At 46.7% G+C, this 25,869-nt stretch overlaps 1 protein-coding gene across 4 annotated transcripts in view; it reads right to left on the minus strand.

Moving 5' to 3' along the window:
• The window catches only part of daam2 (dishevelled associated activator of morphogenesis 2), a 327,537-nt gene that overhangs the window by 123,836 nt on the left and 177,832 nt on the right, over positions 1–25,869 (minus strand). For all 4 annotated transcript variants that reach the window (XM_052024252.1, XM_052024248.1, XM_052024249.1 and 1 more), the window contains 5 exons: positions 24,353–24,427; positions 22,615–22,709; positions 11,061–11,394; positions 7,532–7,642; positions 5,136–5,239 (listed from right to left, as the gene is read on the minus strand). In XM_052024252.1, coding sequence (XP_051880212.1) covers positions 5,136–5,239; positions 7,532–7,642; positions 11,061–11,394; positions 22,615–22,709; positions 24,353–24,427 — 719 coding nt within the window. The remainder of the gene's footprint in view (positions 1–5,135; positions 5,240–7,531; positions 7,643–11,060; positions 11,395–22,614; positions 22,710–24,352; positions 24,428–25,869) is intronic.

A 25,869-nucleotide genomic window follows, 5' to 3' on the forward strand; every position in this document is an offset into this window, starting at 1 on the left:
CTTTGGAATGTGGGAGGAAACCGGAGCACCCGGAGGAAACCCATGTGGTCAAGGGGAGAATGTACAAACTCCTTACAGACAGTGGCTGGAATTGAACCCGGGTCGCTGGCGCTGTAATAGTGTTACGCTAACCACTACACTACCGTGCCTGCCCTTTCTTTTTTTTCCCCCCATACTGGCTACTCCATCTTCCCATTGCCCAACCCTCTTACCCATTACCAAATTCAGTGCTGCTGTAAGGGGGAGTAAATGGGCAGGACCCTTTGGAGAGTGATACGCAGGAACACAAAGGCTACCAGTGCTGAAGCCTTGTCCCTAAGTCCCAGTGCACTACCTGGGACTTAGGCCCGCAGATGTTTGCCCGCAGAGAAATAGAAATGATCCCATATCTTCCTCTGTTTCCATACTCTGGTGGGACAGATTGGAATTGACAGCAAACAGCGCCTACCCGTGTATGGAAAGTGGCTGAGGGATTAAGAGAACAACCAAGGTTTGGGGTTAAAAACAGAAAATGCTGGAAACATTCAGCAGGTCAGGACCGTCTGTGGAAACAGAAACAGAGTTAATGTTTCAGGTCGAAGACCCTTCCTCACGTCTGGGAAAGAGAGAAAACAAACTAACTTGTTTTTCTGTTTTTATTTCTGATTTCCAGCAGCTTTTTTTTGATTTTCAAGATCTTGGTTTATTTTGGGCACAGGAATCGCTCAGTTTCAAAGGAGGCTTCTATTGCCTGTCACACCTGTGCCAGCTCTTTGAAAGAGTTCTCTAAATATTCCCCTTAGTCCTTCCTTATTTGCAGATATTTTCCTTTTCAAATATTTACCCAGTTCCTTTTGGAATATTGAACCTGTTTCCACTGCCTTTTCAGGCAGCGGACTTCAGATCACAACACCTCACTGTGCAAAGGAAACTCTGTCCATCTCCATTATTATTTTGCCATTTACCTAAAGGTGTAAGCAACTCTCCTACCGGTTTAAACAGTTCCTTGTATTTATTCTATGAAAATCCATCTTGACTATGAGCACTCCTATGAATTCTCATGGAATCATAGAGTTATACAGCAGGGAAACAGGCCCTTCAGCCCAACTCATCCATGCCGACCAAGTTGCCTACCTGAGCTAGTCCTATTTGCCTACATTGGCGCATATCCCTCTAAACCTTTCCTTTCCATGTACTGGTTCAAATGCCTTTTAAACGCTCAAATTGTACCCGCCTCTACCACTTCCTCTGGCAGCTCTTTCCACATACCCACCACCCTCTGTGTTAAAAACTTGCCCCTCAGGACCCCTTTAAATCTTTCCTCTCTCACCTTAAACCTGCGCCCTCTAGTTTTAGATCCCCATCCCTAAGAAAAGGACTGCAACAATCCATCTTATCTGTGCTCTTCATGTTTTATAAACCTTCTGAATTTTATAATTACCTCAACATTTTTTTCAGAATAGAATCACAGGGTCATAGAGTCATTACTGCAAAGAAGGAGAACATTCAGCCCATTGCCCATGATAGCTCTCTGTAGGGCAATCCTGTCCCATTCCCACACTCTATTCCCAAAGCACTGCAGGTTTATTTCCTTTTTTTCTGTCTATCCAATTTCCTTTTGAAATCAATGATCCTTTACTTCCACCTTTTTCATTCATAGAACACAGGAGAGGCCCTTCGGCCCACAATGCTGTGTTGAACTTGCAGGGGCTAAGTTCCAGGTCATTACCACTTGTTGCTTTACAAAGCTCATACCCAAATGCCCCCTGTATATCTTGCCCCAAACCTTATACTAGTGTCCCCTAGGTACTGTACCACTTGCTGAGGAGAACAGCTCTACTTTGTTTCCTTATCCAAACCTGTCATAATCATGTCACAATCTCCTTAATTCCAAATAAACCTAGCTTAACTTCTCCTCCCTGAAACCATTCTGGTTAACCTCCTCTGCAGCCTCTCAAGGACCTTTGCAACCTTCCTGAAGTGTGGTGACCAGAGCTGGTCACATTATGCTTCAGCCTAAAACTGTAGATGCTTAAAGTATGGAATAAAAACAGAAAATGCTGGAAAAGTACTCAGTGGGTCAGGCAGCGTCTGTGGAGAGAGGAGCTCAGTTGCAGACTGAATGGAGATGTTCGGCAAAGCGGTCACCCAGTCTGTGTTTGGTTTCTCCATGGTTCCAATTTAGTGTATTGCATTCGGTGCTCACAATGTGGTCTTCTCTACACTGGAGAAACCAAACCTAGATTGGGTGAGCGCCTGGCTACAACTCTGCAAGGGCAATCAGAGCTTCCGGTGTCCTGTCACTTTAAGTTCCTGTCCCACTTCCAATTTGTATTCAGCCTTCTAAGCTGCTCCAACAATGCGCACTTAAGTTCAAGGACCAACACCTCATCTTCAGCCTAAAGACTCAATAGATTCATAGAGCTCAGAAACAGCTCCTTCGACCCAACTGCTCCATTCCGACCAAGATTCCCATCTAAGCTAGTCCCATTTGCCTGCATTAAATCTTTCCTATCCATGTACCTGTCCAAGTGCCTTTTAAATGCTGTTAATGTACCTGCCTCAACTACTCCCTCCGGCAGCTCATTTCATACATGAACCACCCTCTGGGTGGAAATGTTGCTCCTCAGGTTCCTATTGAATCTCTCCCCTCTCATCCGATGCTCACTACCTCTTGATTCCCCAGCCCTGGGAAGCAGACTGTGTGCATTCACCCTATCTACACTTCTCATGATTTCATATCACCCTTCATTCTCCTACGCTTCAATGAATAAAGTCCTAGCCTGCTCAACCACTCTCCGTAACTCAGTCCCTCAAGTCCTGGCAACATCCCTGTACATCTTTTCTGTACTCTTTGTAGCTTAATGGCATCTGTCCTATAGCTGGGGGAGTGGGGGGAGGGGAGTGACCAAAACTGAACTCAATATTGAGTTTAACAATTCCAGGCAACCACCCTATTTCTTGCTCCACAGATGTGGTTGTAACTTTCTGTTTTAATTTGCCTTATTTTAATTCTGTCTTCATCTGTCAGTTTTTAAAATAATTGCCACCTTGACAACCTTGGGTCAGCACCCTATCTCTGTTCTCTCCACACCTCTCCCTCTCTGTAACTTAAAACATGCCTATTTTCTTGCTTTTCCAGTTCTGGTGAACCCGAAACCTGGACTATTTCTCTCCTCATGGATGTCCCTTGACCTCCTGAGTTACCTCTCCTTGTACCTCTTTGCATAGATGCAGACTGACTTGCTGAGTATATTCAGCACAACTTCTCTGCTTTTGTACTCAATACCTCCACTTATGAAGCCCAAGATCCTCCTGATATCCTAAATACTCTCTCAGTACATAGCTGAAAGATTCACCTTCATAGAATCATAAAATCATAGAACAGTACAGCACAATACAGGCCCTTTGGCCACAATGTTGCGCCGACCTTTAAACCTCGCCTAGGACTATCTAAACCCTTCCCCCCACATATCCCTCTATTTTAAATTCCTCCATATGCTTATCTTGCAATCTCTTGAATTTGACCAATGTACCTGCCTCCACCACTGCCCCAGGCAGCGTATTCCAAGACCCAACCACTTTCTGGGTAAAAAACCTTCCTCTGATATCTCCCTTGAACTTCCCACCCACTACTTTAAAGCCATGCCTTCTTGTATTGAGCATTGGTGCCCTGGGAAAGAGATGCTGGCTGTCTACTCTATCTATTCCTCTTAATATTTTGTACACCTCTATCACGTCTCCTCTCATCCGCCTTCTCTCCAAAGAGTAAAGCCCTAGCTCCCTTAGTCTCTCCTCATAATCCATACTCTCTAAACCAGGCACCATCCTGGTAAATCTCCTCTGCACCCTTTCCAACACTTTCACATCCTTCCTATAATGAGGCAACCTTCAAAGACCTATGCACATGCAGCCCTGTCCCTCTACCTCATTAATGTCTACATTGATTCTCCCTGTGCCTTCTGCATCGCTGCACACCCTGCATCTGTCAGTCACTCTCAGTAGTTGAAGTGGGTACAGTCACAACAGTTGGACAGGTACGTGGACAGAAAAGGTTCAGAGGGATATGGCAAAATGCAGGCAAATGGCACCAGCTCAGGTAGGCAACTTGGTTGAGAAACAAAGGACTGCAGATGCTGGAATCTAGATGAAAAACACGACGATGCTGGAGGAACTCAGCAGGTCAGGCAGCATCCGCAGAGAAAGGCAGACGGTTAACGTTTTGGGTCAGGACCCTTCTTCAGGACTGGAGGGAGCAAGGAGCAACTTGGTTGGCGTGGACAAGTTGGACCGAAGGACCTGTTTCCACGCTATGATGCCCTGCGTCCTTTAAATGAATAAACCTAAAGGATGTGGGCATCACAGCCAAGGCGCACCCCAAATGTCCTTCAGAAGGTACTGGTAAACCACTGCAGTCCTTCTGATGAAGCTGCTCCCGTTATGTGTTGGAAAAGGAGTTCCAGAATTTAGACCCAGTTTCGACGAAGGACCGGCGATATATTTCCAATTCAGGGTGACGTGCAATTTGGAGGGGAACCTCTAGGTGGTGGTGTTCCCCTGTGCTGGCATGCCCTGGTCTTCCCTAGCTCTTGGGGTCCTAACAATGGGAGGCGGTGTTGCAGTAGCCCAGACAAGAAAAACCGCAGTGCACTTTGTGGATGGTGCACATTGTAGCCACCAGTGCACTGATGATGGAGGATATGAATTTCCAATGCCAATCAAGCCGCTTTGTCCTTAGTGTAAGAACATAGAACAGTACAGCACAGTACGGGCCCTTTGGCCCACAATGTTGTGCTGACCCACTCTACGATCAATCTAACCCTTCCTTCCTACACAGCCCATAACCCTTCATTGTTGTTGGAGCTACATCTACTGACGCAGTTAGAGAGAATTCTATCGTGCACTTGCCTTGTGCCCAGTAGATGATGGGCGGGCTTTAGTGTGTCAGGAGGTAAACCATTTGCCATAGGATATCTAGTCTCTGACCTGCTCTTGTAGGCACTTAATTTGTTGGAGGCAACACTCCACTTGTAAAGGATTAGCACAGCCCCAAACCTCAATTTCCAACCCCCACCTCCTCCCCCCCCCCAACGCCTCAAGATTTAGAAAGTTGATTGATGTGGGTTGCGTTCATGGGTTGGTGCACATCAGGTTACCTGTCCAATGTTGCATTGTCGTGGCTTCGCAACTTGTCAATCACTGGTTGAATTCCCAACATGAGGAATTCATACCGCAGGTGCAGTCGGAATTCCAGGTTGTCCTGTAAGGAAGCAAAGGCGTCACTAAACCCTGGAGTTCTGCATTATCCAACACATAATGTCAACGTGCCTGCCAACCACAGCCCAGGTCTCTCTCTCCACACTCTGTCATGTGATCTTCTCCCCGTCAGTGTGCCTGCAATAGGCCACCATACCAGAGCTGAGGTTCAGGAAGGTTGAACACAGCTTGCTTGCAGTTGCACTCTGTATGAGAAGTCCAGGTTAATGGGCGTTCATTGCCAAATGTGGGTTGCCTGTCTACACCTTTCAAGTCAGTCGTTGTGTATTCTGCCTCCACAGTTCACTCACCAAACCATGCAGCATTTCTATTGGAGACTGCTGGTGTATGCTGATATCTGAGCAATTTCCTGCATTGAGACTCCAAGTTCCATGTGAATTTTTTGAAGGCAGCTGTAACAAGAGACCTCAAAGCAAACCTGAGGGCATTAGGGGACAGGAGCCTGAAAGGGTGATGGAGGCAGAAATAATTGTTTCATGTAACAAGTGCCAGTGAGAGGGTGCGTTGATGGTGAGACCCCCAGTGAGAGGGTGTGTTGATGGTGGGACCCCCAGTGAGAGGGTGCGTTGATGGTGAGACTCCCAGTGAGAGGGTGTGATGATGGTGGGGGTCCCAGTGAGAGGGTGCGTTGATGTTGGGACCCGGAGTGAGAAGGTGCGTTGATGGTGGGACCCCCAGTGAGAGGGTGCGTTGATGGTGGGACCCCCAGTGAGAGGGCGCGTTGATGGTTGGACCCCCAGTGAGAGGGTGCGTTGATGGTGGGGGTCCCAGTGAGAGGGTGCATTGATGGTGGGACCCCCAGTGGGAGGGTGTGTTGATGGTGGGACTCCCAATGAGAAGGTGCATTGATGGTGGGACTCCCAGTGAGAAGGCGTGTTGATGGTGGGACCCCCAGTGAGAGGGTGCGTTGACGGTGGGGGGTCCCAGTGAGAGGGTGCATTGATGGTGGGACTCCCAATGAGAAGGTGCATTGATGGTGGGACTCCCAATGAGAAGGTGCGTTGATGGTGGGACCCCCAGTGAGAGGGTGCGTTGATGGTGGGGGTCCCAGTGAGAGGGTGCATTGATGGTGGGGGTCCCAGTGAGGGGGTGCGTTGATGGTGGGACCTCCAGTGAGAAGGTGCGTTGATGGTGGGACCCCCAGTGAGAGAGTGCGTTGATGGTGGAACTTTCAGTGAGGGCGTTATCTGATGATAAGCCTGCAGATTAGAAGCTGCATTAATGATGTGGCTTTGCATAAGGTGCCCTTATTGGTCATCAAGATTTTGGTGAATATTTATTGGACCCTCCAAACCGTTCTCAGCTGATTAGAATGCCTCACAGGGAAGCCGCGTCCAGACTAATTGGTACATTTTAAAATATAGTTGCAGTGTGTGGATCTGGCCAGTCCCGATTTGCCCGAGTGTAGGTGGTCACAAGATCACAAGACAAAGGAGCAGAAGTGAGCCATTCGGCCCATCGAGTCTGCTCCATGAACTAAACTATTGCTATCTAGCCCCAATTCCCGGCCTTTTCCCCATATCCCTTGATACCTTGACTAATTAGATACCTATCAACCTCCTCCTTAAACACACCCAATGATCGGGCCTCTACAGCTGTACGTGGCAAAGAATTCCATAAATCCATGATCCTCTGACTAAAGAAATTTCTCCTCATCTCTGTTTTAAACCAGTACCCCCTAATTTAAAACTGTGCCCTCTAGTCCTGGACTCACCCACCAAGGGAAACAGCTTAGCCACATCTACTCTGTCCAGTCCTTTTAACATTCGAAATGTTTCTATGAGGTCCCCTCTCATTCTTCTGTACTCCAGTGAGTGGAGTCCAAGAGCCGACAAACAAGTGGTGAACTATCTGCTGCTACCTTCGGACCTTTCCTGTTGCGTATACAAATATTTCATTGTTAACCTGGCCTTTTACACAACCTTTACATCTGAGGAGTCTTCAGTTTGCCTCTTGTATTGATGGGTACTGAAGCCTTACAGTTAGGACTCTGCACAAACAATCTCCAGGCAACTCTCACCCCGCTTAACAAGGACAATGATGGCAAGGCTTTCTTTTATGAGAGAGACCCTATACTTCTTTCCAATGGTAGAATACAGATACTCAACAAACTATCTACACTCTGCTCTTGGTGTTTGATAGCCCCTTATTTCTCTCTCTATGGAGCTTACTCTTGCTTCTTCTTTATGTTACGGGCTCAGACTCGAATTGTTATTGGTCAGAACCATGAGGGAAGCAGGAAGAACAGCAGTTCCACAGAGACCACTCAACCTACCTCTCCGGCGCCAGCATTCAACACAGCATTGATGAAGGACATGATCGCAGTCTTGAGGTGCACCTCATCTCTGTACCTTCCAGTGCTTCTGTCCAACTCGTTTAGTAACGTCTGTAGTGGGAGGCAAAAAAAAACCTTTCAACATGCGGGTGTCGGGGTTTAACAGCTTCTTCTGGATCTGGGCAACGTTCCTCTGCCACCCACTGTCTGCAAAATAGCCACACAGGGAGGCAGAGAATCGTAGCATCAGTGTGGATGTTAGAGTCTGCGCCGATCAAGTACCAGTTTACATGAACCCTATTATAATTCCATTTTATTCTCCCCTTATTCCCATCAACTCCCCCAGATTCTACACTGGGTTGCACATGAGGGGCAAACTTACAGTGGGCAATTAACCCACCAGCCCGCACGTCTTTGGGATGTGGGAGGGAACCGGAGCACCTGGAGGAAACCCACGCGGTCACGGGGTGAACTTGCAAACTCCGCGCAGACAGCGACAGGAGGTCGGGATTGAACCCGGGTCTCTGGAGCAGGGATGGTAGATTCAGCACCCCCTACCAACCCCCACCGTCCCGTCCCTCTCTTCCCTCTCCTGTGGATGGGTAGGTTCCATAGTACCAGTTCTGGGGAGTTTACCCAACCAATACTCTTCGCTCAATTCACATCACAGGAACAAACTGTCTGATCACTTTCCTATTTGTGGGATCATGCTTTGTGTGTAGGCTGCACGTGCCAAAAGTGGGATCAGTGAGAATACTTCACTGGCTGGCAAGCTTTCTGGAAACTCACAAACGTACAGATTAGGAGCAGGGACACACCATTTGGACCCTCTAGTCTGTTCTGCCATCCAATAAGATCAGGGCACCTATAATAGTTCAAGGGTCCCAAGCTGCTTCACTGCTGCGCTATCAAGCAACACAATGGTGAGCCCCGTAGGGAATGGTGGAAGTGTTTACGGAGCAGCTAAATGGAAGAAGGAGAGGCAGAGAAGTGAAGGGAGGGAATTCCAGAATTTAGGAATGGGTGAAGTCACCAAAATTGGGAAATGGGCAAGTAGTCGGAAGTGAATGGGAACCGAAATCCCAGAGGGGCGGGGAGCTGGAGGAGGAGACAGTGGCCAAGGCAAGACCTGAAGAGAGGGACATGGGTTTCTGTCACACAGTGGATGTCCCGACCAGACTGTGATCAAGATCTGAAGCCACGGCTACTCTCCACCTCTCTCTGTGGTTTGTTTTCATTTCTAGTGAAGAATCAGGGTCTTGCTTTCTGATTGATTTAATCGTGGCAATGAGGAAGGTTTCTTAGAGCCTTATGTCTGAAGGACCTCTCCGGTTATGATGATAATTTCCGCATGATGGAGGGAGAGGGGGAGCGAATGACTGTGGGCAGAATTTGGAAGGGTTTAACACTGTATCTGAGACTTAAATTACAACCTGGGTAAGTCCAATGAGTGGGGCACTGTCTCACATGAGCCTGACTTAAAAAGAACTATGTTTTCCTCTTATCTATGCCTGAAAACAGTACAGAAACTGTTAAATAGAGGGAGCTTTGTCCCAGAAGAACATCAGTGACAAGAAAAAAATTTCACCGGGCTCACATTTAACCCAACTTGTCACAGAAATCCATCTCGGTGTGCGGTCTATTTGGAATTCCCTTGGTTTTTATTTCCATTACAATCAAAATCTAACTGCGATGCAGATGCTTAAACCCCGTGCCATGTAAACGTTACCAGGAGAAGGAGAAACCTAGTTTCCCAAGGCTCAGACTCCAGTTTAAGTAAAATGCCTCCCTCACAAATTGAGGAGAGGAAGACAGGGACAAGGTTCCTCAAATCCATCCAGCCAGCCTTGCAGGGATATATGCAGCCTTGCATTGGGAATGGTGGTGAGTCCCTGTTTCATTCAATGCTCAGCCAACTCATACAATAGTTGGTTATCATGGGGCAATGTCAGACAGAATACCTAATATATACTTCATAGAGTCACAGAGCAATACAGCATGGATACAGACCCTTCGGCCCAACCAGTCCATGCCAACCATGGTACCCACTCAGCTAGTCCCAATTTCCTGCATTCAGCCCATGTCCCTCCAAGCCCCGCCCCTGCATGTACCTATCCAAGTGCTTCTTAAATGATACTATTGTACCTGCCTCAACCACTTCTTCTGGCAGCTCGTTCCATATACTCACCACCCTCTGTGTGAAAAGGTTTCCCCTCAGGTCCCTTTTAAATCTTTCCTCTCTCACCCTAAATCTATGCCCCCTAGTTTTGGACTCCCCTACCCTGGGGAAAAGACTGTTACCGTCCACCTTATCTATGCCTCTCATAATTTTAAACACTTCTATAAGGTCGCCCTTCATTCTCCTACATTCCAAGGTATGAAGACCTTGCCTGGCCAACCTCTCCCTATAACTCTGGCTCTCTAGTCCTGGCAACAATTTTCATATTTTCATTTCTATTCTGATACGTCCCTGCGTGCACTACCACCAGCAAGTAGGTTAGCTCCGCTAACTAGAGACACTGGTGAAGATCAGTGACATTGACTTCATATCAGAGTTAGAGTTATACAGCACAGGAACAGGCCCTTTGGCCCAACTCGTCCATGCCGACCAAGGTGTCTTCCTGAGCTCGTCCCATTTGCCTGCATTTGGCCCATATCCGTCTAAGTGTTTCCTACCCAATGTCTTTTAAACACTGTAATTGTACCTGCCTGATCCACATGAGGTGACCACAGCCAACAGAATGCATCAGCATGGACTATGACTCTGTGGAAAGGTGTGCAATTGGCTACAAAGTGTTAGCAGCTCTTTTAATACTCTACTGGGTTTTATTATTATTGACCGAAAGATGAGTTGGACAGTGTACAAAGTCCCACTGCCAACCAGGGATGTGACAGGGGTCAAGGCTGATGTGCCAGAATGTAGGAAAACCCGAAAGAACATTGTCACATATGTTTATAAACATACTTCCAGGTATCCATTATCCATTATTCTGTATGTAAACCCCCTGAATGCCTGGATTAGATCCCAGTCTGTAATCACCCCCAGGTATCCAGTATTCTATCTATAAACCATCTGAACCCCTGGATTAGATCCCAGTCTGTAATCACTCCCAGGTATCCATTATTCTATATATAAACTCCCTGAACCCTGGATTAGATCCCAGTCTGTAATCACCTCCAGGTATCCAGTATTCTATATATAAACCCCTTGAACCCCTGGATTAGATCCCAGTCTGTAATCACCCCCAGGTGTCCATTATTCTATATGTAAACCCCCTGAACCCCTGGATTAGATTCCAGACAATCACTCCCAGGTCTCCATTATCCTATATATAAACTCCCTGAACCCTGGATTAGATCCCAGTCTGTAATCACTCCCAGGTATCCAGTATTCTATATATAAACCCCCTGAACCCCTGGATAAGACCCCAGTCTGTAATCACTCCCAGGTATCCATTATTTCATATATAAACCCCCTGAACCCCTGGATTCCAGCTCAACGATCGCCCCAGAGGAAGGTCGGAATTACCTGGAACCGAGTCCTCTCTGCAGCGTAAATCTGGTAGTGCAACATTGCTTGCAATACTTTCTTGTGCCCTCCTGGTACCAGGCAAACCGCTCCCAAAATCTCCAGCACTGCAATCTTGGTCTTGACGTTCTCCGTCCTGAGACTGTGGGAGATGATGTTAATGCTCTCTGGGTGAGCCAGCACGTGGGCCCGGCCCTGGGAGTTGTTCATCAGAGCCTTGATGCACCCTATAACGGATGTGTGAATGCGGCTCTCTGACGTGTCATAGTCCATGCTCCGCAGGAAGTTTAACAGGCACGTAAGCCCGTCCAGTTCGATGAATCTCATCACGAACCTGCGAGTCAAGGCGTTGCAACGTTAGCGTGAACGTTCTTTTCTGTTTTCCTCCCCACCTTCCCCCCCCCACCTCAGGGAGATGTGTCAACCCAAGAACACATGAATGTAAGCAAATAGGAACAGGAGTAGGCCACTCGGCCCTTCAAGCCTGCCCTGCTATTTGAGATGATGGCTGACCTACGCTGGCCTCAAAAAAACTAAATTGGTAAATTGGTTTATTATTGTCACATGTACCGAGGTACAGTGAAAAACTTTGTTTTGCATGCCATCCATACAGATCATTTCATCACATCACTGAGGTCGTATGAGGGAAAACAACAACAGAATGCAGAATAAAGTGTTACAGTTACAGAGAAAGTGCAGTGCAGGCAGACTATAAGGTGCAAGGCCAACTCTCAGTTCCCTGATCTTTCAAACACTTATCCATCTCCACCTTAAATATATCTAACGATATGGCCTCCACCACCCTTGGGGGCTAGAGAATTCCAGCGATTCACTCCCCACTGAGTGAAGAAGTTTCTTTGCAAGCGACCAGCCCCTTATTTTCTGGTTATGTCCCCTGGCTCGTGTTGACCCCTGTTGAATTGCCGTCACACCCGCCCATGTCCACATGTCCAGCGGGAGTTGGGATTGAGCCCGACATATAGCACCATAAGACCATAACATATAGGAGCAGTATTAGGCCACTCAGCCCATCAAGTCTGCTCCACCATTCACTCATGGCGGATTTTGTTTTCAATCCCATTCTCCCACCTTCTCTCCGTAACCCTTAGCCCTCTTCCCAGTCTCTGCCTTAAATACACCCAATGACTTGGCCTCCACAGATTCACCACCCTCTGGCTGAAGAAATTCCCCCTCATCTCAGTTCAAAAGGGAGGCCCCTTTGTTCTTGAGGCTGTCCCCTCAGATCCTAGGCTCTCCCACTAACAGAAACATCTTCTCCACGTCCACTCTATCCAGGCCTTTCAGTATTCGGTAGGTCCCAATGGGACTCCCCACCTCAGCCATCCATCCCCATTTCCGTTACTCCCCGATACACATGCATTTCAGCTAATAGAGGGTCAATTCCTGGTAGATTCATTCCCCTGATTCAGGGTTATCACAATCCTTTCTAATTGACACAACTGTGGGGTCGGCCTCAGATGAACATGGAGCTGTGCAAGGCAGGAAGACGCTCCTCGAACACAGAAATATACTGATTTGTAGCTGAACTGGCATGCTCTGTCCATCACTGCTGGTCTTTTTAAGTGGCAGAGTATGCTTAAGGGATTAAAAGACTCAACCACTTAATTCTTGCATTCCAAAGTCATAACCTTGATTGGGGCATAAAAAAGATTCTGCAGCCTAGCTTTGTTTTATAAACATCCATCCATAGGATGATAGCGTCACTGGAAAGACCAGCATTTATTGTCCATCCTTCATTGCCCTGGAACTGAGAAGGCAGCTTGCAGTCAATTCCCACTGCAATGGGTCTTGTGTGACTCATAGTTCAGGGTGGGTAAAGGTGTCAGATTCTCTTCTTTGAATTATGAAACAGATGGCTTTTTCTAATTGTCACTGTTACTGATGCTGGAAATAAGAACAGAAAAAGCTGGAAATACTCAGCAGGTCAGGCAGCATCTATGGGGAGAGAAACTCTTGTGATTCCAGCACTTGGTCCATTGAGTCAGTTGGTAGAAATAGTTAATGTATGCTCCTGTCCTTTTAAATGAGTCACACTTGGTTTCTGTAATTGAGCTGGAAGGTACAAATAAACAGCCCACTGGAACGTTCTCTTAAAGGCATCAAGGGAGCCACAAGCTTGTTCCTGAAACAATTCAGCTCCGCAGAAACACAGGGAGAGGTCAAATTATTGCGCACACATCTGGGCCATAGAGGAAACTCGGTGACTGATTAAGACTTATTACGTACAAATGACCTTTGAAGGGACATGACACTAATTGATTGGTTGAATTAAAGGGATGTGGTCAAGAAAATGCTCATCTATGATGTGTAACCTTAGAATTAGAACATCATTATGCTTAGGGTATAATGATCCCTGCATGAATTGTGATTTTTAAGTCATCCCAGAATATCTGTATCTGGGTAATTTCCTTGCAATACGCTCTGCCCAGAGAAACAAAGGAACTTGAGTCTTGACTAATTACAGCAGGGTGCAAGGTAAACTACTGCAATAAGCAATGTTTAGTTTCATTTCAGATTTCTAGATAACTGATACTAACTTTTTTTTTGAACCAAATTTAAATTCAGCAGCTGCCTTGGTCAGCATTGAACCCACATCCCAGGATTACCAGTGCAGTCCTGTCGATACTGGGCCACCACAACACTGCTGTATCAGAACACTAGTTTGAGAAAAAGCCTGGAGATTTTCATCAGGTCAGGCAGCATCTTTGGTGACAGATTCTGATGAGAGTTCGACGACCTGAAACCTCAACTATTTCTCTCTACAGATCCAGTGGTTTTTTTTCTATACAGAAACATTGAGCAGAGGAGCAGGACTGAGCAATTTGGCTCTTGGGGCTTGGTCAAGCATTCAAAACCATCATGGCTGATCGTCTGTCTCCCTATCATATTCCCACTATCTCCCCCATACCCTTTGAAGTCTTTTCCACACACAGGGAGAACGTGCAAATTCCACAAGTCAGGACCGAACCGGGGTCCCTGGAGCCAGCCAGTGTGCCACAGCCTGTTGTAGATAACTAGCTCAACACCTGGGGCCATCAATACAAGCCCTTGCAACAGACAGGGAGTCTCACCTCGCTTATAATCACGTGGGTAATATCATCCTCTGTGGAGTTATCCTGGCACATTCTCCAGTGGAAACGGGAGGAAGGAGATCAAAAGTAGAAACTGGAATATTGCTACCCTTCCCAAATACCTGCCAGAGAATTCCCAACAAGAAGGTACCAGGTGAATGGTGAGAAGATCTGGAAGGAGGTGGATGCAGGCAGGGGCAGTGGAGGGTAGGTAGATCAACTAAAGAAATGAATGAAGTTACTTTAAAAGAAGACAACAGAGGAAGGTTGAACCAGTTACTCTGATTAATAAGCTGGTTTACAATATTCAGCAATCAGAGTTGGAAAAGTGCCAGTGTTTGCAGAGGGAAATCTGCCCAGGCAGATTTGCAAAGAGAAATCCGCCTCGCAGGTGAAAATATTGCATCAATGTGCTTGAATATATTCAAGGCTGAGAGAGACAGATTTATGGACTTTACGGGAATTAACAGTTGTGGGGATCAGGTGGGGAAGTGGAGACCAAGATGTGGGAGAACTGGTAGGGATCTGGTGCTGTGGAGAGGCTGGGTAATGGGAACGGGCCTGGTGATTGAACATGTGAACTAGAACAGAAGTAGGTCACTCAACGTCTTGAGACTGCTCTGCCATTTAACAAGACGATGTAATTTTAACCTCAACTCTCCATTCCTGTCCACCCCATCTGCTGTCTAGGCTGATTAACCTATCGACCCCGCACGTCTTTGGGATATGTGAGGAAACCGGAGCACCCAGAGGAAACCCACAAATTCACAGGGAGAATGTGCAAACTCCACACAGGCAGCACCCGAGGTCAGGATTGAACCCGGGTCTCTGGAGCTGTGAGAAAGCTGCACGACCCTGCTGCTATTCTGTGATTGAATCTTAAACATCCCAACTCCAGGGGGGGACCTCAACTTCCAGATAACTAGTTCAGACCTCTGGATGTCTACCCCAGGAATTAAATCTCCATACCACCATGTCTTAACTTGACAAAGAGGCCATTCATCCCATTGAGTCAATGCCATCTCTCAGCAGAGCAATCGTGGCAGTCCCATCTCTTGTATCACGGCAGCCCTCCAACCTATCCCCCCCCTACTACCCTTTAATTCTTTTGCCATTTATTAGGAGTAATTTATAAGAACTCAGCAGTACATCTCTGTGGTGTGGGAAGAAACCAGAGCACCCGGGGGGGGGGGAGAAAATGTAACCTCCACACTGACAGCACCCCAGGACAGGATCGAACATGGGTCACTGGAGCTGTGAGGCAGCAACTCTTCCAGCTATGCCACTGTGCCTCATGGAACAAATGGAAGAGTGGACCATTAAAACTTTTGACCCTGTTATGGAGATGTACAGCATGGAAACGGGCTATTAAGCCCACCACGTTCTCCCTGACCACTGAGCAACCATCCACGTTAATCCTATCTTGTCCCGTGGCCTTTTATGCCTTGGTGATTCAAGTGCTCGTGTCGACCCTAAATGCTCTCATAGAGTTACACAGCACGGAAACAAACCCTTCGGCCCAACTGGTCCATGACCGAGATGCCCTATCCAAACTAGTCCCATTTTCCCTCTCTGCTTCCACCACTCTCTCTGGCAGTGCATTCCAGGTCCTCACTACCCTGTGGGTGATAAAGGCCCCCGTCAGATCCCCGTATCCGCCATTCAATCAGATTACAGCTCATTCTCAGCGTCTACTAAGTAAGCCATTCACTCATGTTTGGGACCCATACGGTTCCCACCAACTGATCAGCCAAACCAATAAACCAGACAACGCTAGAAACACTCACCTGGTCTCGCAGCGTCTATGGTGAGAGAAAACGTGGTGACAATGTCTCAGGTGAGCACGACCACAGTTGTTAACTCCATTTCCCTCCCCATAAAGGCACTGGGTGAGCTTTCCAATTTTTTTCAGGTTCTATATCAAATTTCCAGCAGGTGTTGTATTCTCCTTGACTTTAGCGCTCATTCTGATGGGTGGGGGACACTTGGGAGAGAGGGGTGCGTGGGCAAGGTAGGTTAAATCAACCGACGTGTGGCAGGCAAATCATGGTGAATTGGGGTTGGGTCTTAGCAGCAGTTGTACAAACCAAGGAACTCGTAAGTCAAATGAGGGGGTGAACGCATGCAGGCTTTTTCCCCTCAGGTTGGGTGAGAGTAGAACTAGAGGACGTAGGTTTAGGTTGAAAGGTGAAACATTTAAGGGGAATCTGAGGGGGAATTTTTTCACTCAGAGGGTGGTGCGAGTGTGGAACGAGCTGCCAGCGGAAGTGGTGGATGCAGGTTTAATTGTAACATTTAAGAGAGGTTTGGATAGGTACATGGATGGGAGGGGTTTGGAGGGAGATGGTCTGGGTGCAGGTAGATGGGACTAGGCAGACCAGGACAGCATGGACTAGATGGGCCAAAGGGCCTGTTTCTGTGCTGTCATGCTCCATGACTCTAAATGATGTCGGTGCTAAAAGGGTTAAATTATGAGGGCAAGTTCTACGCCTTTGAGAGCTGAAGTTTAAGAGGTGAACTAATTGGACCGTGTAAGGCGATTCAAGGATTGATAAGCTTGATAGCCAGAAACTATTTCCTCTGGTGGGGGAATCCAAAATGAGGACCACACCTTTAAAATCAGAGCTCGGTTCCTGGGAAGCACAAAAGGGGTAGCTTCCTGATCACGGTTACTAATACAGACAGCTCCTGGGTTCTGTAAGGGGTCCGTTCCTGAGAAGTGTCTATAAGCTGATTTCTCCTTGTCAGAAACGGCTGTTTTCTATAGTAGCCCATATCACATCACTCTGCATACACTCACTGTAATTCTTCCCTTTCATTGAATAATTACCCTAATACTACTCTTAATTAAAATAGTGAAATATATGCTATATCCAGTCATTAATAAATGCAAGGAAATATTTCATTATTGTTATTGCCAGGTTTAAAAACGTATGGGAGAATTTGCACAAAGTTGGCTTTTTGTTAGGTTATTTGTAACTCAGGGAGCCCCTGTATTGGGTTTTTTTAATCCTAGGTTTAATTAACAAACCAAATTGAAATCCCCCTGTTGCTGTATTGGAGTTTGACTTCAGGTCCAGGGGTTCCCAATCCAGTGCATAGTCACTCTGCTACTATCCCCAAGAGACGATCAACTAACATGGTCGACTGTGCCTCCAGAGGTTAGGGTTCACAGGACTGAGTCAGAGTTCACTGTCCTGTGCGAAGACTTGAATCGATTCAACTCTGAGACCAGTGCCTCAGCTGGGATTGGAAAAGGGTGGTGTTCCCCTTGATGTGAAGTGTAAACGAGAGGTTGGTGGAGATTAGCTTTCAGCGTTAAAGGACTTTCCATTCTTTAAGTGAAAACCTCACACAGAAATGGAAACAACTTTTTAATACTCATCGTGCTTCCACTGATCTTAATTGGAAATGAATAAACAAAACACAGCAGCTGCCAGTTTGAACTGCAGTGAGGCCTAAACCCTGCCATGCCTAATGAAACGGGAGAGCTATGGTAACAGGATAGCGTTGATTCAACATGGTGTTGTTTTTAATTTTTATCGTCTGAAGGACCCCAGTCACCCTAGACACCCCCTCCACCCCCTCCTCCCACCCCTCCCACTGCAAAACACTTGCTCAGGCTGTCGAAAGCACTGGAGCGAGAGAGAGAGAGAGAGAGCGAGAGAGAGAGAGAGAGAGAGAGAGAGAGAGAGACGGAGGAAGTTTTTGCCTTTTTATTGCATCAGCCATTTTAAAGAGGGATTAGTGAATGGTACGAGAACCAGGGATGCACAGGTTTAAAGCTCTGGGCACCAGGATGATCTGAGGAGAGGAAATGTCACCCAGGCTGGACATGATCAGGAATTCAATGCCTGCGAGGGTGGTGGATACAGAGCGTTTCGGGACTTCCAAGAGGGATTTAGATAGGCACAAGGCAGGAAATAATTTGTCGGGATGTGTGGGAAGAGCAAGGATGTCGGCAAACCAATCTAATCTGGCAGGGGGATGGAAACCAGGATGTTAGGATATAAGATGTTAGGGTAAGGGAGGAAGTTTATAGAAACAAGTCCAAGACAGTGTGCAGTGAGGACGGCAAGAAAGACAGGCAGGTGAGAAGTCAGGATAATTTGCTGAACAATAGAAGTACAACAAATCAGGACGTTAGGATACAGGATGTTAGGATAGAGGATGAGGTATATAGAAACATGTCTAAGATAGTCTGTAGTGAGGATGGTAAGGACAGGCAGGTGAAAAGTCAGGATAATTTGCTGAACAATAGAAGTACAACAAAATCAATAGCAGATACTGGACTAAATGTACTATATTTAAATGCACGTAGCATTAGGAATAAAGTAGATGACCTAGTGGCACAACTACAGGTTAATAAATACGACATTGTGGCAATCACCGAGTCATGGCTTTATGATGGATGTGATTGGGAACTGAATGTCCAGGGGTACACAGTGTATAGGAAGGATAGGTGGGTAGGCAGAGGGGAAGGTGTGGCCATGATGGTTAGGAATGATATAAAATCAATAGAAAGGAAGGACATTGGGTCAGGAGAGACAGAATCCTTATGGGTGGAGCTAAGAAATAGCAACGGTAAAAGGACAATAGTAGCAGTTATATATAGGCCCCCTAATGGCAGTCAGGAAGTGGACAATAAGTTGCAGTTTGAAATAGAAAAAGCGTGCCAGAGTGACAATGTGAAGATAATTATGGGGGATTTTAACATGAAGGTGGACTGGGAAATCCAGCAAGGCAGTAGATCTCAGGAGAGTGAGTTTGTGGAATGTCTACGGGACGGTTTTTTGGAGCAACTTGTTGATGAGCCCACCAGGGGATCGGCTGTTTTGGATTGGGTGCTGTGTAATGAACCGGAGGTGATCAGGGAACTAAAGGTAAAGGAACCATTGAGAACTAGTGATCACAATATGATTGAGTTCAGTTTCAAATTTGAGAAGGAGAAGCTGATAACTGGTGTATCGATATTTCAGTGGAACAAAAGAAATTACAATGGTATGAGAGAGGAGTTGGCCCAAATTGATTGGAAGAGTAAGCTGGCTGGAGGGACGGCAGAGGAGAAATGGAAGGAATTTCTACAAGAAATAAAGAAAATGCAGGATTGATATATTCCAAGAAAAAAGGTTTTGAATGGAAAAAAGGCACAAATGTGGATAACGAGAGAGGTGAAGGCTAAAATAAAAGCAGAAGGGAGGGCATACAAGGAAGCAAAAATTAGTGGGAAAACAGAAGACTGGGAAATTTTTAAAAACCTGCAGAAAGAAACTAAGAAGGTCGTTAGGAAAGAAAAGATGAATTATGAAAGGAAGTTGGCGGATAACATTCGAAAGGATACTTTTTAAATATATAAGGAATAAAAGAGAGACACGGGTTGATATAGGACCAATCGATAACGGTGTGGGAGAGATTATAATGGATAATAAAGAGATGGCAGAAGAACTAAATGAATATTTTGCATCGGTCTTCACTGTGGAGGACATCAGCAATATACCGGTTAGTCAGGGGTCTCATGGAACGGAAATGAGTTCAGTTAAGATTACTAGAGAGAAGGTGCTAGGAAAACTAAATGGGCTAAAGACTGATAAGTCTCCTGGACTGGATGAGGTGCATCCCCGGGTTCTGAAGGAGGTGGCTTTAGAGACAGCGGAGGCATTGGTGATAATTTTCCAGTAATCGATAGACCCCGGCATGGTTCCTGAGGACTGGAGGGTCGCAAATGTAGTTCCGCTGTATAGGAAAGGTGGGAGGCAGCATAGAGAAAATTACAGACCTATTAGTCTGACGTTAGTGGTGGGAAAGTTATTGGAATCGATCCTCATGGATGGGGTTATGGAATTCCTAGAGGTGCAAGGCAAGATAGGTCCTAGCCAACATGGTTTCGTGAGGGGAAGATCCTGCCTGACCAACCTAATGGAGTTTTTTGAAGAAATCACAGGTAGGGTGGATAAGGGAGAGGCGGTAGATGTTGTATATTTAGACTTTCAAAAGGCCTTCGACAAGGTGCCGCATAAGAGACTGATTAATAAGATGAGAGGTCATGGAATTACAGGTAGGATAACAGAATGGGTGGAGCATTGGCTGGTTGGCAGGAAGAAAAGGGTGGGAATAAAAGGATCTTGTTCTGGTTGGCTACCGGTTACTAGTGGTGTTCCGCAGGGGTTGGTGTTGGGGCCGCTTCTTTTTACCTTGTACATTAATGATTTGGATGATGGAGTAAATGGTTTTGTGGCTAAGTCTGTGGATGACACCAAGATAGGTGGAGGAGTAGGGAGTATTGAGGAGATAGGAAGGTTGCAGAGAGACCTAGACAGTTTAGGAGAATGGGCGAGGAAATGGCAGATGAGATTCAATGTTGAGAAATGTCCGGTTGTACACTTTGGAAACAGAAATAAACGGGCAGATTATTATCTAGAAGGAGAGAAAATTCAAAGTACACAAGTACAAAGGGACTTGGGGGAATTCGTGCAGGATACCTTAAAGGTTAACCACCAGGTCGGATTGGTGGTAAAGAAAGCGAATGCTATGTTGGCATTCATTTCTAGAGATATAGTGTATAAAAGTAAGGAAGTGTTGATGAGGCTCTACGGGGCACTAGTGAGGCCTCATTTGGAATACTGTGCACAGTTTTGGGTCCCATATCTTAGGAAAGATGTGCTGATGTTGGAGAAGGTTCAGAGGAGATTTACGAGGATGATTCCTGGAATGAAAGGGCTCTTGGACTGTACTCACTGGAGTACAGAAGAATGAGAGGGGACCTCATAGAGACATTTAAAATGTTGAAAGGACTCGACAGAGTAGATGTGGTCAAGCTGTTTCCCTTGGTGGGTGAGTCCAGGACCAGAGGGCACAATCTTAGAATTAGAGGGTACAGGTTTAAAACAGAGATGAGGACAAATTTCTTTAGCCAGAGGGTGGTGAATTTGTGGAATTCCTTGCCACATACAGCAGTGGAGGCCAGATCATTGGAGGCATTTAAGGAAGAGATAGATAGATGTCTAAATAGTCGGGGTATCAAGGGATATGGGGATAAGGCCGGAAATTGGGGTTAGGTTTTTTTTTGGACCCCCCCCCCAAATTTCTCATTTCTTTTTCTTTTTTCCTTTTCTTTGGAGCAGACTCGATGGGCCGAATGGCCTACTTCTGCTCCCTTGTCTTGTGATCTTGTGAAACCAAACCAATCTCTGTCATTAATATTCCACAGGAATATAAGTCGGCAGAATGTAGGGAGAATAGGTTACATGGAAAATTAGTGGGGCAATGGGATTGCTCTGTGAGCTGGCATAAACTAAATGGGTCAAATGGCCTCCTTCTATGTTGTAAGGAAATATGCCGTCCTTAACTAGTCTGACCTATGAGTGATCCCAGACAACAGCACAGTGGTTGACGCTTCGCTGAGTCCGTGCCAACCATCACCCACTTACACTCATCCGATTTTACTCTCTTCCCCTATTTCCATCAATTTTCGACAGATTCTACACTCACCTACACACCAGGGGCAACTTACAGAGGACAACTAACCAACCAACCCACACGTCTTTGGGATGTGGGAGGAAACCGGAGCACCCAGAGGAAACCCACGCAGTCACGGGGAGAACATGCAAACTCCACACAGACAGCACCAGAGGTCAGGATTGAAGCCAGGCCACTGGAGCTGTGATGCCTTCTCAGGAGCTGTTAGGGATGGACAGTAAATGCTGGTCAGGCAGCATCACGGTAGTGCAGCAGTTAGCGTGACGCTATTACAGCGCCGCCGGCCCGGGTTCAACTCCAGCCGCTGTCTGTAAGGAGTTTGTATGTTCTCCCCGTGTCTGTGTGGGTTTCCTCCGGGTGCTAAGGCTTTCTCCCACATCCCAAAGACGTACGGGTTAGGAAGTTGTGGGCATGCTATGTTGGCGCCAGAAGCGTGGCGACACTTGCGGACTGCCCCTAGAACACTCTACGCTAAAAGGTGTATTTCACCGTGTGTTTCGATGTACATGTGACCAATAAAGATATCTTATCTTATCTGATCTGTGCGAAGAGAAACTGGTCTGGAACCCCTTGTCAAAATGTTTGCTCATTGGATGTTGTCGAAGCTGGTGTGTGTTTCCATCATTTCCTGTTTTTATTTCAGATTTCCAGCATCTGCAGTTTTTGATTTGCAATAAATGCTGGCTTTGACATTTTTGCCCATGTTGCTTCTATGAAAAAGTGAGCTTTTAGTACAGGTGGGGTGGAGTCTGCTTGGTGTGAGGCATGGAGAGGGCCAGAGTCTAACAAGGAAGGGTAGGTGTGAAGCAAAACACAAAGGGGCTGGAGGAACTCAGCGGATTGGGCAGCATCTGCAGAGGGAAATGAACAATCGATGTTCTGGGTCGAGACCCTTCATCAGGACTGGTGAATCAGGGTAGATGTGATCCAGTTGATAAGCAATGGAGATTGCAAATGGACGGGCGTGTCTTCCGCTGATACTGTACCTCATTGGCTGTGTCCTCAAGGCTGTCTTAAGGCCCTCGACAATTGTGTTCCTCATTTCCATCTCTTCTTCGTCAAAAGCAAAAACTGTCTGCATCTGCAAAAGAGACACAACCTGTAACCGGCTGTCAAGACCCTCAGTGTGAATGTCTCCCTTCCAGACCACACACCCGGATCCCTGTGTGAAAAGATAGGCACTCCTCCTCACAACGCAGTCCCTGACAGCTACTGCAGTCCAACTGCATTTTGCGGGGAGATTATCTGCAGATAAATCCCAGGTTATCGGCAAGTCTTGCCAATAACCAGGAAGAAACATTAGCTTTCTGCATCTCCATCTCCTCAAACAGCACATTCCTCACCCAAGCTGCAGGTCACCGCTTAACCACTTGCTGATTGGATTAGCTGGTTAGTGATACCTTCTGTGATGCATCCCTTAAGAGGTTAAAGCAAAGCATAAATGCAAGTTCCTGCTGTTGCTGTGTTGGAAGCAGGAGTAGGCCATTCAGCCCATTTCACCTGCTCTACCATCTCATGAGATTATGGCTGACCTTATTGTAATCTCAACCCTGAGCACCTCTTCGCTTGTCAACAATCCATCCAAGTCTGCTTCCAACGCCCTTTGAGGAAGAGAGTTCCAAAGTTTTATGACCATCTGGGAGAAAAAAGTTTCACTTTGTCACTGTCTTAGTGGAGCTTCCCACTTTTGAACATGAAGCCAATTCTCCCACATGAGGAAAAATCCACCCTGTCAAAGCCCCTTGGGGACCTTACATGTTGGCTCGTGGGCTGCCGTTCCTCAAAATAGCAAACTTGTGGAGGATTAAGATTAGCAAAGGAATCTATTCTCTTTCCACACACTGTGCCTACACATCTCCTCCCTGAGTGAATCAGGCACTAAGTTGGTGGGAAGATTGGTCAGCTTTCCGTAACATCTCTTTTGGATAAGCCATGGTCCAGTGAGGAATGGATCAGCTATCGCATAGTTCCAGAGATCCGGGTTCCATCCTAACCCCCAGTGCTATCTGCGTGGTATTTGCATGTTCTCCCGTGACCACGTGTGTTCTCCCCCAATGCTCCAGTTTCCTGCCACTTACTCCAGCAGCTCTACTAACCGCCCGCCTGTGTTTCTCCATAATGAAATCAAACTGGGTGGAAGTTGGGGAGGAGGGGGGGCGCTGCTGAAGACCATTTTATACAGCTGCACAGTCTAAGTTACCTCCCCAAGAACTGTCCATTTTTGATATCAAGTTTGCAAACTGGTCTACGGGATGGACTGCGAAGGATTGGAGTGTCTGGGAACTGGAAGAGGACGCGGGCGTTACTGAGATTTATTCTGCCCAACATCTGCATCCGAACCTTAATTTCTGTTTCTCTGACAACCCCTCCCAAATCCATAAGCTCTGCCACAAAGGCAGCCGGCTCAGGGAAACATCATCATCTGCAGATCCCCCTCCAGATCATCCCGACAGGGAAAATATTGCCATTCCTCCACAGTCACTGGGTCCTATTCCCAGAACTGCCCTCCCCCAGCAGCACTGTGGGAGCACCGTCCCCTACAAGGGCAAGGCGAAGCCATCATCATCGTCATCATCTCCGGGCAGTCAGGGATGGGCAATAAATGCTGGCTCGTCCAGCCACACCCATAAGATGATAAAGATGGTCAGGCGAAAATTAAAATGGAAGTCAGGAAAAGCATTCACAGAATGATGGAGCATTGCTGGCAATGTGTGAGTCACTTACTGCAGCCATGGAGTTGATCCGGTCAATGTAGTAATCAGGCCAGCTGGTGGCCTGCTTGTTAGGGTCATCCTGTTCCTGGAGAGAAAGGAGATTCCAGTTAAGACTCAAATTTCATTCCCTGTACACCCACCAACACACAAGTATCAAGCTGCAGCTTCCTGTAACATTGCATTGTAGAGAGTGTTGTATGGTAGGACGGAGTAACATAGGATAGTGGAGGACAGAATCTCAGGAGACGTATCATTACGTGCAGTGTAGCACAGTACATTACATTATTGACTAGTACAGTGCGATGTGGCAGTGCATAGAAGAATGGCGTCACTGTCTGATGGAGCCATTGAGGCTGATTAATGGTTTGCTCTTCATAGTGTCACGGAGAGCCATGCAGTCATAGATACAGCACAGACTCTTGACCTCAAAATATACCTCATTATGGCCTTACACCTTATTGTCTGCCTGCACTGCACTTTCTCTGTAACTGTAGCACTATATTCTGCATTCTGTTATTGCTTTTTCCCTTGTACTACCCTGATGCACTGATGCTGTGAAATGATATGTATGGATGGCATGCCAAACAAAGATTTTCACTGTACCGTGGTACATGTGACAATAATAAACCAATTACCAATTGCACAGGCCCTTCAGACCACTGAATCTGCACTGACCATAAACCGACCATTTTGCACTGAGAAGAGACACAAGAAACTGCAGATGTCTGGAGTCTCTTGTGTCTCCACCGTGAAGCTATGCTGACCTTGAAGAAGTTCTCCTCCTCGCTCCTTCCGTGGCTGCTGCTCGACTCGCTGAGTTCTTCCGGCAGATTGTTTGCTGCTGCATTTTCGCACTAATCCCAGCCAAACCCATTTCATTCTCCCCACAATCCCATCCACTCTCTGCAGATCCTACCCCTCATCTAAGACACTGGGAGCAATTTACAGTGGGCAGCTAACCTACCGACACGTCCGTCAGTGGGATGTGGGAAGAAGCCGGAGCACCTGATGGAGACCTGCACAGTCACAGGGAGAACGTGCAAAGTCCATGCAGACAGCACCGGAGGTTGGGATTGAACTCAGGTCACTGGAGCTGTGAGGCAGTGGCCCTACCAGCCGCACCACTGTGCCATCCTCTGCCATCCAGAGAACTACCCATTTTCTTGAGATACACTTATAGTGATTCTTCAGTCTACAACAGGACCCCTGAACCTGGATGAGTTCGATTGTTTTATTCATTTACCAGGTTATGGGCCACACTAGCAAAGTCAGCCTTTATTGTCGATTTCTCATTACCCCGAACTTGCTCAGCCATTTCACAGTCAACTCCATGACTGAGGTCCAAGACAGATAAAGGGAGCACGGTGGCTTTCTCCTCCCAAAGTCCATTAACAAGCGAGGTGTTTAATGACAACCCGCAGGTTTCATGAATACTACTTTGTATTTTTTTGAAAGTCCATTTTATTAACTGAATTTAAATTCCACAGCTGCTGTGCTGGGAATTGAACTCAGGTCTCTGAACTGCTA

Source organism: Pristis pectinata, chromosome 10, assembly GCF_009764475.1.
Source record: "Pristis pectinata isolate sPriPec2 chromosome 10, sPriPec2.1.pri, whole genome shotgun sequence".
In the NCBI taxonomy this organism is placed as follows: Eukaryota; Metazoa; Chordata; class Chondrichthyes; order Rhinopristiformes; family Pristidae; genus Pristis; species Pristis pectinata.